The sequence below is a fragment of the Amphibalanus amphitrite genome, unplaced genomic scaffold (genome assembly GCF_019059575.1).
Source record: "Amphibalanus amphitrite isolate SeventyFive unplaced genomic scaffold, NRLGWU_Aamphi_draft 001235F_arrow, whole genome shotgun sequence".
In the NCBI taxonomy this organism is placed as follows: domain Eukaryota; kingdom Metazoa; phylum Arthropoda; class Thecostraca; order Balanomorpha; family Balanidae; genus Amphibalanus; species Amphibalanus amphitrite.
The window spans coordinates 6,663-30,376 of NW_024882728.1; the positions used below are offsets into that span (position 1 = coordinate 6,663).

General features: G+C 48.4%; 1 protein-coding gene across 1 annotated transcript; it reads left to right on the plus strand.

The window, feature by feature from the left end:
- Positions 1-962: 962 nt before the first annotated feature.
- On the plus strand, positions 963-21,790 carry LOC122371364 (alpha-mannosidase 2-like). The gene is made up of 8 exons (XM_043347632.1): positions 963-1,226; positions 8,533-8,622; positions 9,186-9,358; positions 11,542-11,675; positions 12,702-12,829; positions 15,766-15,887; positions 17,759-17,894; positions 18,293-21,790. The coding sequence occupies exons 1-8, from the start codon at positions 969-971 to the stop codon at positions 20,561-20,563; spliced, it is 3,312 nt and encodes a 1,103-aa protein (XP_043203567.1). The 5' UTR covers positions 963-968; the 3' UTR covers positions 20,564-21,790.
- Positions 21,791-23,714: the final 1,924 nt, after the last annotated feature.

A 23,714-nucleotide genomic window follows, 5' to 3' on the forward strand; every position in this document is an offset into this window, starting at 1 on the left:
GCCAGAGCCCAAAACGTGAACAAACCAAAATGCTAATAATTTTCACTTTGACCTGACCTGTGACGTCATCGGTGACCTCGAGCTCAATGAAATTAGGTTTCGCTGAACAGTTTTTCCGGGGCTATCAGACGCCGTTTGAATTTTGACGATCGGCCCAGTAGTTTCGGAGTTAGGAGGGGGGCTATGAATAGCCCCCCCCCCAGTAGGGCGTGTTATACGCAGACCCCAGTGGGGCGCGGGTTAAAGACATCGTCTGTGATCAAAACTAACATGAAATTCGTGATCAGCACCCCAAAATACCCCGTAACACCCTAACTTTGCGAAGTTTCAAGAGGTCTCGATTTCCCAACTTTAGTTGGGTCATTAAACTGACTTGGAAAGTCAGCTTATGACCTTGGACTTTGAAATTGGATATATTCGGCCTAATTTCGTCATAGGCAGCACGCTTGACTTTTCCGCGAAGCTCTAGCTTGATCAGGGGCCAAACGGCTGAGCGGGGGGTCCAATTGAACCCCCTATACCTATGTTGATTATGCACATTTACAGGTAAAATTCTCACCAGGACACACCAGCCAACATCTGTGCACAATCTGGCCACAATTCTACCTATGGTTTGCCCTCTACGAATAAATACGTGCTAGATCGGAAAAATCCCCACTGTGCGGTGGACTGGGCGGCAGAGTCAGTGAGTTGGTGATCCTGCGCTGCTCTGTCGCTGATTGAGTTCACTGGATCCGATACACTGAACTGGTGGAAAGCCAAGTCTTTACATGAACGATAAGTTGAGCAGTATGTAAAACTTACAGCACACGGTTTCTGCTTATTTTTCTCTTGCTGTTGGGATCCTAGGTCAGATATCAGATCCATGAGGTCCATTCCTGTCTCCTCACCCCTACCCGCCCGTGACGCTTTGACTGAAAAGCTCCCTGGCCCTGACCAAGTTCTCTCCCTGTGACAGGAGCGCGGCGATGTCGCTGTGCCGCTGGCTCTCCCGCTGGCAGCTGTTTTTCCGCACGCGGCGGCGGACGCTGCGCCTGCTGCTGCTGACCAGCACAGCGGCATTCTCGCTGCTGGTGCTGGCACTGCTGGATACCAGCGAGCGGCGCTCGACGGCGGCAGGTGCTGGTGACAGCAGCGACCAGCAGCAGAGCTACACCTGCCTCCGGGTCACGCGAAACACACCCGACCTCGACCTCACCGAGGTGTTGCCCACGCTGAATTTTACGGTGAGTTCTGCAGGGGAAGCAGGTCTAACGGCTGGGAACCAGGCCTGAGAGCCGGAAAACCAGAACCAGGCCGGGAAACTGGGGAGCTGGTCGGGGGAGGGGGACCAAAATAAGATCATGGGCACACTTGAAAGCTGGCGGTCAAATTTGACCGCCCGATTGAGATGCTCAAGCGCAACAATCAGACTTGACCAGATTCATGAGCCCGATTCCAATGTTATTGTTCAGTGCATCTTTTTGTCATTCAGGGGCGTTGTGAGACAGCCCTGAGCCGGACTCACCCCCCCTCTCTCAGCTTTTCCAGTGCGCTCGACTTCACAGTGCACTGTTTCTAAAAGTTGGTCAAACTGTTTGACCCGAAGTTGACCTGAAGTTGTTCAGATCTGGCCATCTGACCGGACTTGGATTCCATCCGATGCACAACTTCATAGAAAGCTTTCTTTGGTAGTTGGATTCATAGAAAGCGTCAAATGTTGAAATGCCATCGTCTCCTTAGCTTGCATTCTGTGCACTCCAGCGCTACCGGCTAGGTAAATAGCATTTCGTGTATGATGAACAATGATATGCCGGCGCGCAAAGATTTTCACGGGATTCGTGCGGGAATCTCGAGTAATTTTCCGACTTAGTTTGTATCTCTTAGAAAGCGGTTGAAAACATTCCGCCGCCCGACTGCAAGAGTTTATTTCCTGACAGGCACTTAGAGCGCCCTACTGAAACTGGTTTAGAGAGAGCAAGATCGCTTTTGCTCTGTATTTATTTGATAAAACCGCCATAAGCACGCCCGTGCCTCTTTGCATCATTTCATCTGTTCTTTTCATGACCACGCTGCCGTTAAAGATGGCCTCTTTTATGTGTTATGCGGAAAACAGACTATAGGGAAACACATCATTCATCATCATGGAGTAATCGCACATTTTCTAGGTAAACAAACTTATTTTATATTTTGCTCACAAAACCACCCAGGCATTTTTCTGTGGCAGTTTCACAAAGTTTTATCACCATTTCTTGTTCATTATCGCGGAAAACAACTGCTCGTCCTTCTGTTTTCACAAGGGATACGAGGAGTCCTGGATGAGGCGCGATTGTTGTTTTCACACTTTTCGTACACCTACTCTCTTCTCATTTCCAATTTGTCAGTTTCCTTGTTTAGCTTCCTGCCAAGCCGGTCTGACCGGATGCCATCCGAAGCTGAGCGACTTTTGGTTTTACTTGTATTAGCCTGCCGTTCTTGCGTTCAGAAAAGTGGCGGCAGAAGTGGTGTAGGTCTTCTGTCGGCTTTGCAACAATCACACCACAGTGGGTGCGCTCTGCGCTCGCTCAGCGTCGGGCTGTCAGACTCTCGTCACGTTCGCGCGGCGTGCTCGTGCATCACGCCGGCCGACCCGTGACGGGCGGCTGCCGGGGGCTAATCGCGGCGCGTCACGGTGAACGTCACGCGTGGGTGACGCGCCGGCGCCGCGTCTCTGCGATTATTGGCGATGCAAGAGTGGCGGCTGGTGCGGTTAAGCAGCGGGTTGTTCGGATACCGTTAGCTGTAATGGTTCTGTACGGGAAGGTGCAGGTGGCATAAACTGCAACAAGGAGTGTGATTCTGTAAGGTGCAATTGAAGTTTGTTAAAAGAAGACAATAACTTCATGATGCAACAGTTTATTGCATGTTTTACCATATAAATGTGTGACTTTTTGTGTAAGTACAGAAGATCGCGTGTCCGTTGCGTGGTTCACGAATAGGTAGCGTTGTCGTCATTTTAAACCAATTTAGGCACCTGAGTCCTCATGTAAGATAAACGCAAGGCGTTGTCTTACACAATATTTATTAATTATACTACATGACATGCCGTTTTCAGGTGTAGGTATAGGAAGACGGATAAAGTCTCTGCGCCACATATTAATTATTGGCATTAACACTCGTGTCTCTGTATGGCAAGTAGGTAGGTACCCTATCAGATGCTGAGTTTATTCAATGTCAACACTATATAATAGGTATTGAATGCTATCGTATACCTTCCTATACATTTTGAAGCAACTGATAAATGCATACTTGCTATTGTCGGCGTCGTCACCGAAAAAAATGCAGCTTGCAGATCACCATTCAACGAAACCTGTCAATCATGTGCAATTATGCTATTTGCACAACCGAAGCCCAAACTTTTGTCCAGTTTTACGACATCGATCTGCACCAAGGCCATGAGGATCCGTGATGTTCAAAGCCGGTCACGAAATCCCGTGTGGTATGCATGACGCGGGACGATAATTTCAAATATCACCTAAGAAATAGCCCTCGCCCGGCGGACTACCGCGGCTTGAATTGACCGGAAGGCGGCTTCATATCTAGTGGATGACGTCGGTAGTTCGTGGTCTGAGCTCCGCCGACAGAAAACAGCGGATGTTGAGCCGACAAAAACAGCCGACAGCAGCCCGCGGAGCCTGACACTTTGACAGACTGGCCTATAGTGTCGGCAGTAGAGGGAGGGCTGGTCTGGTCTAACCAGTGCTCTACATACCACGCCGACAGACCCAAGTCAGCTTCACAGATCAGGGACCAGAACTAAAACAGCGCACCACCACTCACCGGGTTCCTCAGCACCGTTGAGCTCATACTTGAGTTGGGCTCCTGCCGCGCTGAGCCGCGCAAGGACGCCGTTAATTCTTCTGCACCGTGCCCGTATACATAAACCGGTGCAGCTGGCACAAAGACAGCTTGACCTGCATTGCTGGGCGCTGAGAAGCGAAATGGGTGACTGGTTAATTTATTAACCATTTTCTCTCATGGTCATGACGCGTGTGGCTCGGAATGTATAACTACAAGGGCTTCCTGGTGTGCTCCAGCAATCACTCTGATAAGAAAGTTGTACAATGTGGGCTGTTGTGGCATGATCGAACTTCCTGGACAACTAATCGAAGACCCATTCCCTCTTCCCTCGACTGTCGACCCCAGCGGGCGTCCTTCTCCGTACTGTGAGCTCCGCCTGCTGCGTTCACTGTCCATCTCGGGAAGCCCCGCTCGCGGGGTGGCTGAGGGCGCGGCCGGTCGTCTGCCTCTGCCGCCAGTGCCCTGCTGGCGATGTACCGTTATCGTGAGCCATTCTTGCAGCACGCTGCTGGCGGGTCGATTGCAGACAGTGGCCCGTGGACGTTAGGAACCGTGCCGGCCAGAGGAGTCCGTGATGAGATAGGCATTTGGCGTCACTGCGCATCAGACAAGGCGACAAGACAGACGCGGCAGCAGAGGCCTCAGATCCGACTGCAGGGCCACTGCCCGATGCCTTCTAATCTAGGGTCGATATAGGCTGTTGACTGGACTGATCCCGGAATAATGTGTATGTTGGAAAAGCTGACTGAAACTTAATACGTATCGAATTATGCATCTTCGACTAAATTATGGTGTTCGCTGCTTGTAAAGGAGAAATAAAAAGACGTTAAATGCCTACTTAACACTGATATGTATAAAACGAAACGAATATTTTATATTCTTTTTTGACAAGCATTTCTTCACACAATAGCCGACTTTTTAATTGCCATCAGGAAGTGAGTCGTTGTTGATTGATATCGGATAGCTTCCCTGTTTTCTTTCAGCCCCCGTAGGCTCGTTGCCGTTGGATAAATTGCATTATGAAGAGCAGCCGTCCACTTTGCAATGCTCAACAGCCACCCAGCGTTTCACACTAGAGTGGATCCCGACGGACGACGTTTCATGCTTGGTTTCAGTCGCCGTCCAGCACAATACACAGAGCTGACAGGCAGTTTCACACCCAGTGGTCGGCGGCGTCGGCGGAGCACGGGGGTGGCCAGTGGCCACGGCCCATTTCACCGCTCCCCCTCCTTACAGGGGTAGGGGGGTACCACATGACCCCGAACATCGTCCGCCCCCGGTCCGACAGCCCTGCACGGCCAATTCCGTGCGCGCTGCAGCGCTGCTCATTGTAAACCCGGATGTCGGACGGCCGTTACAGGGCTCTTCAGTGCGGCGGTGTGTAGCGTACGCCGACACTGACGCCCCCCCCCCTTCCCGTCGTTGTAGACCCCGGCCCCTCCCTCCGCCCTCCCCCTGCCCATCGCCACCGCTGCCGCCGCCGCCGCCGCCCGTCGCCGCGCCGGCTAGGCTGGGCTTAGCTCGTACCGCGGCGCCACGCAGGGCCCTGTCGCGGCCGCTGCAGACACCGGTAAGGGTGGCGCCTCGCGTGTCGCAACGCTGTTTTCCCGGTGCACGGGCCAGTCAAGGTCACTCGGCGTGGGGCGCGCCTTGACCTGAGGGCTCCGGTGCGGAGTTCTGACAGGGTGAGGGCTGCCGCGTCGGCACGTGGCGACAGAAGCTGAGGAGGAGAAACGAAGGAGAAAAAAAATACAGAATAGGTGAAAGAACAGAGTGATAGAGAGGAAGGAAGTTAAGAGGGATGGAGAGAGAGAGAGAGAGAGAGAGAGAGAGAGAGAGAGAGAGGAGAGAGAGAGAGAGAGGAGAGAGGAGAGAGGAGAGAGGAGAGAGGAGAGAGAGAGAGAGAGAAAGAGAGAGAGAGAAAGAGAGAGAGAGAGAGAGAGAGAGAGAGAGAGAGAGAGAGAGAGAGAGAGAGAGAGAGAGAGAGAGAGAGAGAGAGAGAGAGAGAAAGGGAGAGATTCAGATTCTGAACTACGATATGATATGAGCATGAAAATATTCACATTTAAAGTGACCAACCCACCTTTACATTAGTTTTGAGTTGAGATAGCCAAATTGGTGGCCATGGCCTGAAAACACCGGTTTGGGCACTCAAAACATCGAAAAATGCTTTGATTCGGAGATATGGAATTTCAAACTTGCAGTTTTCGGATTCTAAGGGGCTAATGCATTGGTGTGCCCCCTTAGAATTTGTGACGTCAGCGGAGATCTAACGATTTTTAAATCTTTTACTAAACCGTTTGGTAGCACGCGGTGGTATATGCTGCTTTGCGCGCAACAAATGCCGCACTTTCAAATAAAGTCGCTAGGAACAGCGGAGATCCCAAAAAGTAAACAATAGTAAAAGTCTAATATCTTGAAAACCAGTGAATATCTTTCGATAAAATTTGGTAGATATTCGTTTTCGCTCTTTCTGAACCGAGCGACATCACTTTCATGCCAATTCATTAACATTTTTGAAGGTGGGAGGGTCCCTTTAAAGGGACATTCATTAACATTTTTGAAGGTGGGAGGGTCCCTTTAAAGGGACCCTCCCACCTTCAAAAAAGTTAATGAATTGGCACGAAAGTGATATCGCTCGGTTCAGAAAGAGCGAAAACGAATATCTACCAAATTTCATAGAAAAATATTCACCGGTTTTCAAGATATTAGACTTTTACTTTTGTTTACTTTTTTGGATCTCCGCTGTTCCTAGCGACTTTATTTGAAAGTGCGGCATTTGTTGCGCGCAAAGCAGCATATACCACCGCGTGCTACCAAACGGTTTAGTAAAAGATTTAAAAATCGTTAGATCTCCGTTGACGTCACAAATTCTAAGGGGGCATACCAATGCACTAGCCCCTTAGAATCCGAAAACTGCAAGTTTGAAATTCCATATCTCCGAATTAAAGCATTTGTCGATGTTGTGAGTGCCCAAACCGGTATTTGCAGGCCATGGCCACCAATTTGGCTATCTCAACTCAAAACTAATGTTAAGGTGGGAGGGTCCCTTTAAGTAATCGACACGTGCAGCTGAACATTTAGGACGTGGGCCGAATCGTTAAACGAGCGGAATGGCCTTCCCATAGAGGCGAAAACAACTTAGTGCAGCGCAGTTCAGGTCCCACTCCTATCTATGCTCGCACAAGGCCTAATGAACTCGCCCTTTGTTGTGCTCTAGCATGGGTTAATTTAGCTAAACGTTGCATTTTCTGGAGCATATGCACCTGACTAATGCCTTGTGTAGGTTGATTAATGTCAAACACAATAACAGCTTTCAACATGCATGACAGCTATCATATTATCCCGCAAATCACTGATGCACAATCTGGGTCGAATTAAGAGGCTGACGATGCCATTCATACACAGCTGCGCAGAGAGCTGCATTCGTTTGGTGTGGGTCTGGCCGACATGTGCGGAGCGGACAGGCTGGCCACCGACCCCCGCTGCTGGCAGCCACGGGGACCAAAAATAGCCCGCAGGGTCAGGGCAGATACGGCACGCCGGCACTGGGTCGGGCGGCCGTCCAGGTGCGTGACGTCACCCCCCTCGGGCGGTCCCTCCGCGGGGGGGGGGGGCACATGACCGACGGGCTACTATATCACGATCGAGTGGCGACAGGACGAGACGCCGGGGACCGCCGGAACGGCACGGGTCGCTCCAGGCTCGGCAGGCAGTCGGCAGACTTCGTCATTCTATGTAGACGAACATTCGGCCGCATGGCGTGCCATGATTTAGAACTTTATGTTCCGCAACTCCTTGTCGCAAATCTTGATTGATATCGTCTAGGCAAGAAACTATAGAAAGTGACTTAGATTAGAACTACAATGAATCCGATATGCGTGAGCTTCACGCAATCATTTGACAATGCCCATAGCGGATTATTTCCGTAACTAACTACTAAGGCGCTCAGTGCTAGCAAGCCTGACTTTCATGACGACATGCACGCCAGGCAACAAGTGATTGCGAAATAAGAATGTCGAATGCGACAGGTCACATGCACACCGTCATTTTGAAATACTCTATCCTTTCAACGAATATCGGCATTCGGCATGCACATTCACATGCACAGCATGAATATTCATGTCAATGTGACACTGGTGACATGAATAGTGACCATGCGTCTGGTCGTCGATTTAGGCCATCAGGGATTATTCGACTTTGATGCTGATGCAATGTCAAAACATGGCCGCATCCCCTCTCACCTCAATGCCATGTATCGCCATGGCAGCTCGGCGCTAAACTTATATCAGTTCAGGGTATTACCTGCAATGGTACAGCCCTAGCATCAGTGTTTACTTTTTTTGTATACACAAAAAAAAGAAGCAAACAGTTTCCTGAACGCGAGTGCATACATGCATACGCGATGTTTTAGCCGTCCTGACACTGCAATGCAAGGGTTGCTGGTGACAATTAATGTGCATTTCAACCATGCAGGTACCGTCTGTCAAGCGCAGGCCTGTCATTATCTCTATAGCTCTACGGCTCTACGCCTCTAATGACTTTTTAGCGTAGCAGCAAACACACGCAGTGTTGGCACTTTGAGGCTCGTGGGTATAATAGCGAGCAAGGCCATTTCTCGGTTTTGATCTTATTGTTGTTGTGAGCTCAGAGCTGCTGTTTTTTTTTTTCAGTGCACACTGGTATTCTATGATAAGTCGTGCTCTTTTTCAGGCACCATGGACAAAGAAGAAGACGTTTTGGAACGCTGAGATGGAGAAAAGATTTCAGAAGACAAGGGTTAAACCACCATTCCCGCTAAAGGTACGAATTCGTACGCTGTTATGCATAACCCACGGCCTTTGTTGCAAGCTCTTTTTGTTGCTCCTCGGCGATATAACGTTGCTCATTAAAACCAACTGCGAAGTGCCCGTAAATCAGACTTGATAAAATCATCGTGCCTAGTGGCTGACCAAATAATCGATAATTTTCTCAGCAATTCAGGATCTAAGAGTAGTTTTTTTAATTCGTTTTATGAGCTCGTTTCCTGCATTTGTGGCGGTCCTCTAGAATTTCATTTGCATACAATTAATGTGCGAATTAAGTCCGCTAAATGGGATGCAAATTTATTTCCTTTGCCGAGACAAGTCGAGGCGAGATCTTATAAGCCGAAAAACGCGATACGATGCATGGGCATTGGACATTTTTTGATGCTTTAAACGTCGTTTGGACAATGCTAAAATGGTAACACTGCACAGTATTGATTGTTCGCGGTATAGCTCGTACAGCCTTATCTTTGGTGGTAGTTTACCTGAGCACACATCTGCCCTGCGCGCTACATACACTCGCCGGCCACCTAACGGCACCTGTGTGTTCCCTGGCTGCAGATAATGGTGGTGCCTCACAGTCACAACGACCCCGGCTGGGGCTGGACGGTGGTCGACTACTACCGGTCGCGCACACGTCACGTTCTCGACAGCATCGTGCTCATGATGCCGCAGCAGCCCAACATGCGCTTCATGTGGACCGAGGTCACCTTCCTGCAGCTGTGGTGGGAGGAGTGAGTGCCGCGCCCCTCTCCCCTCCCTCCCCTCCCCTCTCCCCTCGCTGCCCGCCCCTCTACCCTCCCTGCCCTCCCCTCTCCCCTCCCTCCCCGCCCCGTCCCTTCAGCCCGGCTCCCTTGCGCCCACTGCGGGTGCAGCACATGTCGCGTGCATTCATTGCAGGCAGTGCATCGCTTCAATCGCATCCGTTTCCGCATAGAGTAGAGTTATGTCGCTTGTGTGGCATTCGCTTTTTGTGTAGTAATCCGTTCGAGGTCAACACCGCAGTAATACCAGTCTCAGCATAGTGTGCATTGACACCGGCCAGTGTGACCTGTAGTGGACCTATTCAACGAGTCACGTCTGACCGTTATAAACCTTCCACTTACGAGGGAGATGATATGATTTCTTGTAAATCATACAGGGTTGGGCAGATAAATTGGGACAAATTTCAACTTCCTCCAAAACGACTATTTTTTGAGTGTTAAAGATAATTTTTTAACATAAATATAGGCTAATGAATACGTTTCCATGTTATGCAGGTTGCGTTGTAATTTTGACTCGGCTGGTCACAGGACGTGGGCAAGCCACTATCAACTTGGTCCGCGCGCACATGCATGCCAATACTCTAATTTTACTCCATCAAATGGCCGAATATACATTCTTGGACGATACCGCGAAAACGAAATATTTCTATCGAGAGTTTTCAAAGGATTTCATGCACTCGGCCAAGGCCTCGTGCATGAAATTCTTTGAAAACTCGAGATAGAAATATTTCGTCGCGGTAGAGTCCTAGATATTATTTCCTGGATTTCCTGTATGTTTCTTAATATCGTTCGTTATTTGCTTAAAAAAGGCCGAAATATGCATAAATAAAATACAGTAACAACACGTTAAATACTGAAATACTGGCAGTTCTAATTACTTAACAGTTCAGCAAAGCTTAAAATTTTCTTTAAAACAGAAGCCCTCGGTGAAATCAAGCTATCCAAGAAAACCATCCAAGAAAACGTCTCGCGCAAAGTTTCTTGGATGGCTGGATTGCATTGCAAGACTGCATCAAACATACAGGAAAGTAGTGTGTATCGAACAGACGTAAACGTTGGAGGAAGAGATGATATTGACTCATCCTTACATACCTATTGCATTGACAACGGCCGCTCCCCCGGTTTTCCAGGGGGGCTAAAAGGCAAAATTCAGTTAAATCAGAGGATCCTCGCGAAAACAGTGGCGCGAGCTTACAACGAAGGTAGCCGGGCCATGAGAAAGCGATATACCAGCACCTCAAACATGTACTCTTAGGCATTGATGCATATCAACCTGTCAACATAGATGTTGAAGCAGCTGTGACGTTAAAAAGATTGGTTCCTCTTGAAGGGCTTGGAGAAGCGAGCAAGCACGTGTGCAGGTCTTTTTCGATGATGGTATCCCCATAACCGAACATATGAACAACTGCAAACACCATGTAACATCGCAACCAGCCCAGAAGACTTGATCTTAGTTCCAAAAAGTATGCAGCAGACATCGGTGGTGGCATTCCACTCGGTGACTTCTGACGGTCACGTGGGGCCCCCTTATTTTACGGAATCGGGAGGGGGTTCGCCATTACAGGGTACCTAACCATTATTCCGGCAGTTCGAATCAACAAGATGGAAGAAGGCAACATCCTGCATGGAGTGATGCTATTCGAGGAGTCAGCTCCCCGGCATACAGTAAATTAAATACAAAATCTCCTTAAACGGAGGATCCCGCAAACTGTACCCAAGGGAAAATGCCCCCTTCCTCAGTAAACCTCAGCCCACACAAGTTCTGGTTGCTGGGGCGTTTTTGCGGGTGAGTCTAACGAACCTCCCCATTTGACTGTGGTGAGCCTCAGCAGTGCCAGTTGGCTACAATTACGAGCCATTTCAGACGGGAGATCTCGCCGCGCGTGCGGCCAGTCCAGGCACCGATAAGGACTGATGCAGGTGGACCACGGTGACCATATTTGGTGATAAATGTGCAAAATTGGTGTGCCAATATGTGATCCAAATTTGAAATGCCTATGTTTACAAATTTCTAAGCTACGGCGTTCTAAATGCAAATATGTATTTTGTCCCAATTTATCTGCCCAACCCTGTATTCCAGTCTGACCCTTGCTCGATGTTACCGATAGTGTTCATGACGCGGCGAGTGACTCCATGTCCTGTGCTGCCGGCAGCGCTACGGAGCAGCAGAAGAAAACGTTTAAGGAGCTGGTGCGCTCGGGTCGGCTGGAGCTCACCACGGGCGGCTGGGTAATGACTGACGAGGCTGTCGCTCGAATGTACCCGATGCTGGACCAGCTCACTGAAGGTATGGCTCCGCCGCGCGAGGGCACAGGGTGCCAGCCATCGAACCGGTCGCAGCTTGATAAATTTAGTAACTGATTTCATTGCACTGCCCTGTGGGATCTGGGGTCAGTGATGCGAGTGATGTGAACTGATGCGAGAGATCGGACGCCCGCGTTTCGAATGGGTGATTCGGATGGAATCGAGATGTCATTCGATGCCAGCTGTTTTTGTTTGACTGGTAACGAAACTAGTTTTTGTGGTCTGGTATCCTGACCAGACACTCACTAATGGCAACTGGCGCTGACGAAAACATGAGATAAGATTAGAATAAGATATCGTTCTTAGTTCTCGTTTATGTGATGCCCGGTCCCTGTTATCGAAATCCAGCCATCCAGTCCTTTCATTAATGAAAAATTGGCTTGTTTCAGATAAGACAGCTAAACTTAAATTATCTAAAGCATATACAGGAATAACAGAAAGGTGATTTCATTTGGAAGGAACACATTATCATGCACTGTCATTTCTGCTGTTGGAGCAGATATGAGACAAACCTAATACGTGCTTTTTACCTTCACTACCAGACGCTGTTCTCCGATATCGACTCTGCGCCAGGGCCCCCTTCCGCCACATGTGTCGTTGGTGTCTACTCGACAGCTGCATACCAGCTGAACGCCTCCCGCGACAGCCGGCACCTGTGGCGATATACTGGACATGTTTGCCCTCGCTCACACCTGCATACGTGCAAAATAAGCATTCGTTTGTTATGTCATCCATCACGGAATCTGTCACTGCTACCGCCTGCCACGCAGGACGCTGGCGTTTCCCGGGACAGCTTCGCACCCTATATCACCCACTGTGACCCTATGTGACCTCTGCGCGACCCTCCGAGACCTGTGACCCGTGTGACCCGCAGAGACCACTGTATGACCCACCGTGACCTCTGACCCGCAGTGACCTCTCCGTAACCCGCCGTGACCTCTGAGTGACCTACCGTGACCTCTCCGTGACCTCTCTGTGACCTCTGTGTGACCTCTGCGACCTTTCCCAGGTCACCGGTGGCTCAAGCACCACCTGAACGCCACGGTGAAGACGGGCTGGGCGGTGGATCCTTTCGGCCACGGCTCCACCATGCCCTACCTGCTGCGGCAGGCCGACATCAAACAGACGGTCATCCTGGTAGGTCACTCTACTGCAGCCTTTTTTGGACTTTGGACTTTCAGGATACCCTGTCACCATTATTCCTCACAGTATTTAGTAACGTGCATCCTTGTCTTGTTGTTGGCTTGTTATCGATGTTCTCCGCGAAACTGCTGGTTGTTCGCTTAGATGCTGTTTTCATCACTCGTGTGAATCTGTGTTTGCACTTTACATGAATTCATGTATTCCTCTAAAACAATAATGCTCTCTCTCTCTCTCCCTCTCTCTCTCTCTCTCTCTCTCTCTCTCTCTCTCTTTCTCTTTCTCTTTTTCTTTCTCTTTCTCTTTCTCTTTCTCGTTCTCTTTCTCTTTCTCTTTCTCTTTCTCTTTCTCTTTCTCTTTCGCCTACTCTCTCTCTCCCTCTCTCTCTCTCTCTCTCTCTCTCTCTCTCTCTCTCTCTCTCGCCGTGCCATTTGAATGGCTCTCCCACATTCGTTCACCATATTCGCACTGGTCGGCTGACCGGTACAGTAACCGGCTGACCGTCATACGGAGAGAACCGGGCCTCACGGTCCCGCTCCGGGCAATGGAACGAGTTGAACCCGTCTGTACGAGATGAAATCGTCATCACAGAGACACCACTAAACGCTTCCGACACGCTGCAGGCCTGCTGTAATCGCACATTGTGCAAAACATACTACAGCAGTGTACTGTACGGCGCACGACAGATAGCGCAGCGTGAAAAGTGCACAGTGCACACAGTACGCAGTGTACACCGAGACGTTGTAGGGTGGAGGTCCGCAGGCCCATCTGTCACTCTCGTTCGCTATACACGGGACAGATATGGGTCGACGTGCACCGTAACTGACAGCGGGCCGAGGGGTGCAGTCCAACATGTCTGAGACAGTCAGCAGGGCACTGGGAGAGATGCATATTTGGGGTGAATGTGATCCGATATGATATCGAATCAAACTTGATTGCCACAAAGCCAAACTTTTTTCGCAAACGTTTTTTTCAGAAACTCGTATCAATAAATGCGTTGATAGAAACTGCGGGCGAATATTAGGGATGTTATGAATCTTTTTGGCCAGGTACTTTTAGTGGTTAGGAAGTTATGCCGGTTCGCAACTTTAAGATAATAGTTGTGTTCTGGTACGTGATCTGCCAATGGCGAATAGTTAATTGGTACCACTTCCCAGTGATATGTGGTAATAAGTAATTGCAGTGTCTAGTAATGCTGAATCATGTGTGGTGTGTCGAATCACGTTAGAGATTGTCGTCAAAACCACTAGGGTAGACCTCAGGAGTGTGGCAATGGTATTTAATGAGCTGTCACGTCTTTGTGTTACTTAGAACCGACAGTTTCGGCATCGTAAATGTGCAGGCAAATGAAAATAATTAACGATGGAGATTTTCTTACACAAATATAAATCATGGCATTAAAGCTGTTGGTTCATAAGACCTAAAAGCCTGGATGCTGACGCCAAAGAAAAAGATGGTTTTGGACTAACCAAGTGACCAAACGTTGACTGAGGTGTAGCGGATAACCTTGACAACATGTCACAAAACGCTAAGCAGATCACGGGCACGAACACCCCTCAATTCTGCCACCACGACATAATGACCGGTTTACAGGCGCAGGTATTTGTGCCACTAACAGGTTCCCCAGGTGTGCCATATAATGAATGGGCTTACCTGTTGCGGTGCTATACAATGAATGGGTTTACCTGTTCCGGTACTTATTTCCATGCAGGCGAGCCAGGCCATTCCTATGAGTGGGCTGTTAGTTCAGCTGACCGGATTTTTTGACAGAGTGGTGATGAATGCACAGTGTTTATGAACTATTCTGCTGCATTATATTCCGGTGTCATGAAGGTCAGTTACATGCATAACAATACCGTTAATTTCACGCCATCACAGGCGCATACAAACAATGCGATGTAACAACAATGCAATGTATAATGCACTTTTAATGATTTTTTCACCCTGCGTTTCGCCTTGGCTTTGATGAGCAGGTGGGTCGGATATAAAGTGGAAAATATTTGGATGGTTTTGCTACTGATGTGAACGTCGATTCTCCCTTTCACATACATTTGCAGCAAAATTCAATTACCGAGGAGAACGGAATGTAGTTCCTCAGCTTGCAACGTGCCGTCCTTTTATAAGGGGAACTTCTATTTAGGTATAATTTGTAACAGTATAAATGTTAGAATGCGCTCATTTAGCTGAAGCTAGTTTTTTAAGCGACACATATGCCTAATTTTACTGTCTTTCTTGCTTTTATCATCCAACATACCTCTCCTAGGTGTAAGATGCCTTCCCTTCATTTTCTACATAACGCTGATTATCATCTCAGGGATCGTGTCGGTAGCGTTCAATAGTTGACTCCTTAACATCATCACCCCACTTCATATCGCGCACCAGACTCGACGTCACCCTACCTCATATCGTTTGCCGGGTGCGCGAGTTCGTAACGCCAAGCGGCAGTTTAGCGCCAGTGACGCGCCGCATACGGAGTGCATACCCCGATCGACTTATAACGGACCGGCGAGCCGGATGCGCGGTGTTGCTATCTGCCACCTGCATACACTTGACCTCGGCTGACACGGACCGGTGAAGACCGCGACGATGTCAGTGGTGAACCCAACACCTTGTAAGACATTGATGGTATGCGTGGTTGGGTCCGGTAGAGGCCCCGTTTCGTAGACCTGGAGCGGAGCGCTGTTTCAAAGCAGGGGCGAGACAGATTGTGACCTCGAGTCGTGGTGGTGTACGGGACGTTTATGCTCGCTGTTAGGTGTAATGTGTATCCCGTTTGGTGGTCAGACATGCATGTGATACCTACGGTGGGTGCGAATGACAAGTTCCTGTCTGTGGCCGCTCAAACTGTCTGTGTTTAGGGGACCATACCAGGTCACAGGCCATGCTTTGAAGGATGTTCGCAATAGCGCCTGACGAAATCTATCGTATTTCAGCGGACGCCATACGTATGGAAGGAGTATCTGGCAGCCCGACAGGGCGGCGACTTCATATGGCAGCAGCAGTGGGACAAGGACGGCTCCTCATCCATGCTGACCCACCATCATCCCTACTTCATGTGAGTTGGGATCGTAGCACCGCATTGAAATTTTAAAATAGAAAGAGTTAAATCGACAGATCTGTAACAAAAAAAAAATACGAATAATCCTCGAACGACTCGTTCCCCATCCCGAAAAATTCTTGCCATCTCAATACTCACATACACGCTCAAAGGTTTTAGCAAACAGCAACCAACATTGCCTGACACTTCCATGATAATGTTTTGGCTCCACGGGATAAAGTTTTCTTTCTGACAGCTTGCATAAGTGTAACGCCAACTATAAAAATGTCAGCTGCTTACGAAAAGGACGTCCTAATCACTGTTAAATGATGTGCCGAGGGTTAGCTCGAAGAAAAACGACACGGTGTCATAACGGCCAATTATTCCTCGGTCGTGCTGGATGATTGTCGGTTACACGAACTGTGATTACACATTAGTTTTATTACTCAGCATTTGTTAAACCCTTGAAACAGTCAACGTAGCAATTTAAACATTCACATCAGCCTAACTATCCTTGCATCATGGGGACAAAACCCACGCTATTGCAAGAGCAGCAATTTCCGTCAGTTTAGTCGCTCGACGAGGGTCTATGGTGACAAACCATAAGTATTTGTTTTCCAAAAGCCGTCATTTCACCATTTCACGCGCTATTACCTGTCTCAGAAGCAACAAAAACGGTAACGTGACGCATCACATCCAGCGGTGGTAAGAAAGCGGGCATGCCCCGCATTAGCCAATATGTTTGTCAATAACTGTTCTGTGGCGCTGTTAGCCACATATAACGTAACGCCACGGCGCGGGCGGTCCGGCGCCCGACCCCGCCCGGTGTCGCAAGCGAGCATTATGGTGCGTGACCGCGCTGTTTGGTGCGTGCTCTCCTTTCGCCGTCGCCCGAGCCAGGTCACGACCACACCCTATGGCGTAGCTCACTAGCGCGCGGCTCACCCACACGAGCTCCAAGGCCGGCACACGAGGATAAGTGCTCCCGCTGCGCAGTCGGGCACCCAGCGCGGGCCACTCACTCTCACAGTCACGCCGTGCACGAGGTAAACTCAGAGCGCGAGCGTGGCTCAAGGAAATCCCGTCTGAGCTGAATGGAAAGGAGGGTTCTCTGTGACCCAGCTGTATCCGCTCCTCTAGCCCTATAGCCACAGTGCTGCGTCGTGCATGACTTTGAAGAACGCCGATGCCACGAAAGCAGTGATTCGGAGATATGGTACAGGAAAACTGATGCTCACTGTTTGTTCTGCTGCTAAGAATGTCCCTTCACTGATTGAAATCACAGCCCTTCAACGCGACGGTGTTCGCAGAAATATGCCGCCAATTCTGTGAACACTGAACATGCACTGCGTGACCATCGATAAGTCGAATCCCAGTCAGACTGATTGTTTATGCAGCAACGGGCCTCTTACCTCTCAATCTGCAATAGCACGGTGTCGTTTCCTACACGATAGATACATCTCTGGACAGATGGGCGCGGTGTTGTCTATTACCGTTTATCTCTGGGGGACTTTGGCGAGCAGTCACGCATCAGTGTCTTTGCGCTGTTTTTGCAGTCATGCAATCACCGCTACTAACTGACTCAGGTAGTTGCAATCGTCGGTAGACTGTATGTATATTTACAAAGGCTGGCAAATGTGGTATGATTTTTGCGCCATTTAGCAGATATAGAGCTGAAATGGCATTGTAAGAACATTGCAGTGGCGTTGAACGCAGATCATTTTCGCTGATATCGTAAAGCTGTTGTCCCGTGGCCGTGTCCATCCTTCGACCTTCAGGGTCAATACCCGAAGTCATTGGTGACCAGATCTAATAAAATCTTGACATTTGATGGGTTCAAAGTTACAGTCTGTTGCAAAAACTGGTGTGACCGGCCCGGCTGTCCCCAGGTACACGACCAGTGCTGCGTGCGGTCCGTTCGGCGAGTCCTCCAAGATGTGCTTCAACTTTGACTTTGCCCGCGACTGGGCCAACCCTGTGGCCTGGTACCGACAGTTCACTCATGTCACCGACGCCAATGTCAAGGTGAGATTAGGTTGTCAAAATAAGGCATGGCTATGTTATCATGCTTATCTTACTTTATACGACATAAGTTTGAAACGATTGAAGTTTGAAACCTTCCGGAAGAGATGCAAATATGTTCAGTGCAAAGTCAGATTGGAGCATAATTGTTCACTTGACATGCTGGTCTTCTTCCGTTTAAGAACAAGAATAAAGTTACCTGAGCCCGTCAATCATTTTTTTTATAAATCTTCTTCGTAATAACCCGTCAAAGAGGACTGTCTGTATTTGTTAAACTATATGATCGAATGTGATAGGTAGGTACTTCTTTACCTAGAGCTCTAGATCCTTAATTAGTAACTGACATCAAATATTCTACTTAAGTTGTAATTGACCATTTTCTCCACCTCTCTTCTCCGCAGGAGCGCGCTGAACTCCTGGTCGACGCCGCTGGAAGGACAGCTTCTCTGCTCCCCCACAACGTGGCGCTGATGATGCTCGGAGCCGACTTCCAGTTCCAGCATGAGTTCGAGTGGCGCGAGCAGTACACCAACTACACCAAGCTGATGACGTACATCAATAGTCACCCGGAGCTGGACGCCGAGATTCAGTTCGCCACGCCAGCGGAGTACTTCAGCGTGGTTCGGGCACGTTCTCGCCGCCGTCGCCGGCTGCCCACACTGGTTGGTGACTTCCACGTGTACTCAGACGTGTTCCAGGCCAAGCCCAAGTACTGGTCCGGCTACTACACGACGCTCCCGCACTGGAAGCGCGCTGCCCGCCAGCTGGAGTCGCACCTGCGTGCTACGGATATCCTCTACTCGTGGGCGTGGAGCCAACATCGCGAGGCACACAGCACGGCCAACTCGGCGTTCTACCACAGTTACAATCGACTGGTGATGAGCCGTCAGGATGTGGCGCTCTTCAACCACCACGACGCCATCACCGGCACTTCGGCCACCCACGTGATGCGGGACTTCATCGAGAGGCTGGAGATCAGCGACACAGACCTGAGCCGAGGCTCACTGATGATGATGATTTCTCTCCTGCTCGAGTTGGGTCTCTACAGCAAGGTGCTGACGCTGTTCGATCAATACTCTCCTCTTGAGTACGGCGTCGGCCTGCCTCCACAACTGACTGAATTCAAAATTCCGACCGGTGAGAGTCGTCGCATCCTGCTGTTCAACCCACTGGCGCAACCACGCACAGAGCTGATGAAGCTGCGCGTCATGCAGCCTAACATTGCTATCGCTGACGACACGGGGAAGCCACTGAAGGTGCATTTCCAGCCGGATGGCGTTTGGTTCACCGCCTACTTCCTGGCACCACTCGACCCGCTAGCTGTCCATGCCTTCCAGGTGACAAAAGCGCAGAACCCTCAGCCTGCAGTGGTAGAGCGAACCAACCGGAACCTGGAAGATTTTTTCCACATCAGAAACGATCGTTTCGTGGTGACGTTCAACAAGACTGGGTTTACGTGGAGTGTCCTGGACAAACGCTCCGGGCGTGAGCTTCCTTTCGTGGTGACCTTTGAAGCGTTCTCCACTGTCAAGGGAGAAAGTGGTCTGTACTTGTTCGCCACGGTTGATGAGACCCCGCCGAAGACAATGCCGTGCAGGAACCGTCGCTGGACGGTTCAGGAGGACGGTGCACATTCGGAGGCCACTGTCGAGTGTGACCGCATCAGCCTCACGGTGCGTCTACTGAAGACAAACACACCGCAAGGTCAGACACTGCAGCTGGAGACGACGACCTCGCTGACGGCAGAGGACACAGAGACGGACGTCTTCATGCGCCTACAAACTGGTGTCGAGTCGTGTGCACCGCGAGGCTGTGGTTTCTACTCGGACGCTAACGATTATCAGATGGTGTGGCGTCCGTACGTGGCTGATGCGGGAGTGCCGGGCAACGTGTACCCTGTCACGACGCAGGCGAGTGTGCAGGACAATCGGCGACGAGTGACGCTACTCATGGACCACTCACGAGGTATCGGTGTCCTCGACGAAGGAGAGCTCACTGTCATGCTCGACCGTCGCTCTAACTTTGACGACAATCGTGGCATCGGACAGGGCAACCAGGCAAACCGTCCGGCGCGCTCCACGTTCTGGGTCACCTTCGAGGATCTTCCGGAGCCGCCGGTGAAGGACGAACTCTTCGCGTCATCACCTCTGATAGCTGCCTTGGCGCGGGAGCTGAATCACCCTCCGAGGGCGTACATGTCGCGCGTGGCCTCCAACGACCCGCGTCTCCGGGAGCCTCTGCGACTTGTGGGCGGCGCGCTGCCCTGTGGCTGGGAGCTGGTGACGCTGCGTCAGCTGCAGGACCGTTCGCGGTACACCTACCCGGGTCGCAAGATCCAGATGACGCTGCTGCGCCGCCGGCTGGACTGCCGGCTCTGGGACGAGCGGGACGGCCTGCAGTGTCGGCACAGTGACACGGCCGGGGTGGATTTCTCAGAGTTCCTCGGCCTGGAGAGCATCCACGAAACGGGTCTCACGGGGGGCAGCAAGACATCCAGCGGTCCCGGTCCGCGCGGGCTCAGGGATGTCCGGCTGAAGCCCGATCAGATCAGGACGTTTGAGCTGGGATACACGAGAAAGGGCGTGGATAGCGTTGAGGTGGATACGGATGAGGAGGAAATCGCGTTAGTGAAAAAGTTAAATGACGTTTCGGAGGAAACCAACGTGAGATAGCGGTCGACTAAGCCGCAAGGTGTAATAATATTCCGGGCTTGACTGCGAAAATAGATCTGAATGATCAACAGTTGAGCTGTTGGAAGCACGTTGGCAGTTCAGAATGCCAGAGTAAAGACACCATTGAAGTGAATCGTCTCAAACGATTGCCGCTGTCCTGCTTGCCGGCGGGACCTTCTGGAGGTGGTTGTGGTGCAAAACTGCCAAAACGACGCTCTTATCAAAGACAGCCTTGGCAGCAAGTCCTTACCACACATCCACACTAAAAATGTCGTTTTAACACGACTGTGACAGTTATGTGGCGGGCGAGCCACGCTGTGTTGGTTTGGGATATTTTGGGCACGTGTGTTGGGTGGTTTGTTACCGGGAATCGGTTATGTCACTGTGATAATGTGCCGTGGTACTGTGTATCGTAGCACGTGGTTACCTGAACGTTTTCATTTGCACACACGAATCAGGGCGGTGCGGTGTTTTATAATGAGCGCAGGTGACATACCATTTGTCAATGCACATCGGCACGCTGACGCAGTTGTTCAGAGCTTACTGAATTTTGTATTCCATTGCAAGAGTGGTTAGTGTTAAAAATACGATTTGAATTGTGTCAATTCACTTGCAAATAATGGCAATTTCGTTGCATTCTCAGCATTAGGTATGAGTCGTGAGACCTTTACAGCGACCTGAAACACCTACCTTGGCGCGTGTCGTAAAAAAAACTATTGGTATAAACCCGTTTGTATAATTTTTTTTTCTGTGTATTCTGAGCTGCACTATCCAAAAGTAATTTGATTTTTAATAGTTGTACGGCTTCGTTGTAAACCTTCGTCTCCTCTTCCATGCTTGCCGTCTCACTTAGGTATTGGCTAAGTGTTTTTCGTTTAAAGTCTAGTTTCACTTCTGTACCTACCGTGGCGCCTGCGCTTGCTGATGCGCCGTATGCCTGTGAAAGTTTTGAGTGGAGCTTTGTTTTTGCTGGTACGTACATAGTGGAGCTCCTTTTTGTGGTCTACGAATGTAATCACTGGGTGTTGCATCGTTGATCCACATACGTTTTGTATTTGTCATGTGTGTTTGAGTTTTGAGATATTTTCTTCATTTGTGTTGTGGGGATTCTCGCACGGACTCAGTTTCTTACGGACCTCATTTTCTTCATGGACTTCTCATACAGAGGCCTGTTTCACTAACAAATAAAGTGTGTAATTACAAAGAAAAAACTTGAGTTTAAAAGAAATATTTACCAACATTTGAAATTTGGATTTCACGAAACCTCCGAGCATGAATTTTGAGTTTAAAATTTACCAACTTTTTTACAAGAAAAAAGTTTGTAAGAAACATCGAAATCGCAAACTTTCTGTTTCACGAACACCAAAAACTTGAAAGAAAACGTTGTACTTACAACCCGAAATTCCAGTGGCTCTTACGTTCGGAATTTTATTACTTTTTGTGCAATGATGGAAAGCAATCAATTATTTAAAACAAATATGATATGCTGAGTCATTATATGCTCTTTTTTAATTAGCACAATCCCTACGAACCAGCTACGAGCAATAAATAAATATCGTCATGTTTTGTCATTCGCGCGCCATAATTGCATTCAGCAGTCTTCTGCTGTCAAATGTTTTGCGTGTTATTTTCTTTCAATAATAAGATATTGTGAACTATCATTTATACCATTCCGAAACAGCATAATTATTTATATTTTATTCATGCATTTTTTGACATGAGTACTAGACATAATTTGATAAAAAGAAGCAATATCTGTAACATGTTATAGTTCTTGATTAAAAACATTTTTACTGTTTACAAGTTTATTTGCAAGCTCTTTTTATCGGAGTTGCCGCTGGTGATGAAGTTTAGTGAAATCCGATTTTACATGGTTTGCAAAAATACTTATGAATTTTAAAATTCAAACACTTGTAATCGCAAGTTTTTAGTGAAACAGGCCTCAGATCTTTTGTTTTGGAAAACCTTTTGTAATTCACTTTGCAAAACCTTTTGATTTTATGCTCAGAGGCCTGTTTCACTAAAAACTTGTAATTACAAGTGTTTGTAGCTTACAATTCATAAGTATTTTTACCAACTACGTAAAAACCGATTTCACTAAGCTTCATCGCCAGTGGGACCTCCGATAAGCAAATGTTTGCAAATAAACTTGTAAACAGTAAAATTGTTTTTAATCAAGAACTATAGCATGTTAAAGACATTGCTTCTTTTTATCAAATTTTGTCTAGTATTCATGTCAAAAGCTGCCTGGTTAAATTATAAATAATGATGCTGTTGGAAAAAGATATAAATGATAGTTAACATTATCCTATTATTGAAAGAAAATCACACGCAAAACATTTGACAGCAGAAGACTGTTGAATGCAATTATGGCGCGTGAATGACAAAACATGACGATATTTTAATACCGATCATTTTTGCTTCTTAGGGTGTGTGCTATGTAAAAAAGAGCATGAAACGACTCAACAAAGCATAGTTGTCCTAAATATATGACTGTTTTGCATTATTGCACAAAAAGTATCAAAATTCCGAACGTCAGGACCACTGGAATTGCAGGTTTGTAATTACGATGTTTTCTTTCAAGTTTCTGGTCTTCGTGAAACAGAAAGTTTGCGATTCCCATGTTTTCTAGCAAACTTTTTCTTGTACAAAAGTTTGCAAATTTTAAACTCAAAATTCATGTTCAAAGGTTTCGTGAAATCCAAATCTCAAATGTTGGTAATTATTTCTTTTAAACTCAAGATTTTTCTTTGTAATTACAAGTTTTATTTGTTAGTGAAACAGGCCTCAGGTTTGATGTTTTTTAGGCATAAAGGGTACGTAAACGGCATCTCTGAACTTCAATAGGCCTGAATAAATCACGGGCTGTCGTTTCTAATCTTCAGGTATTTAGAAATGTTGACGCTCATGGGAATGAGAATCGCCAACATGGCTTTTTTGTGGCGGTGGTCTTTTTATATTTATGTGTGTTTAGGTGCGATTGAATGAATTGTGGATTGGTGTACGAATGTTACATTTGGTGATGTTGTTTTTTTTTTATTTTTTCAAAAGCATTGAAGATAATTTTTCATCGTTTGAATAAAAGCAAGCAATCGTGTATGAACATAAATTTGACATATCGGATGATCTTAGATGTTTTAAGCGTAGAACC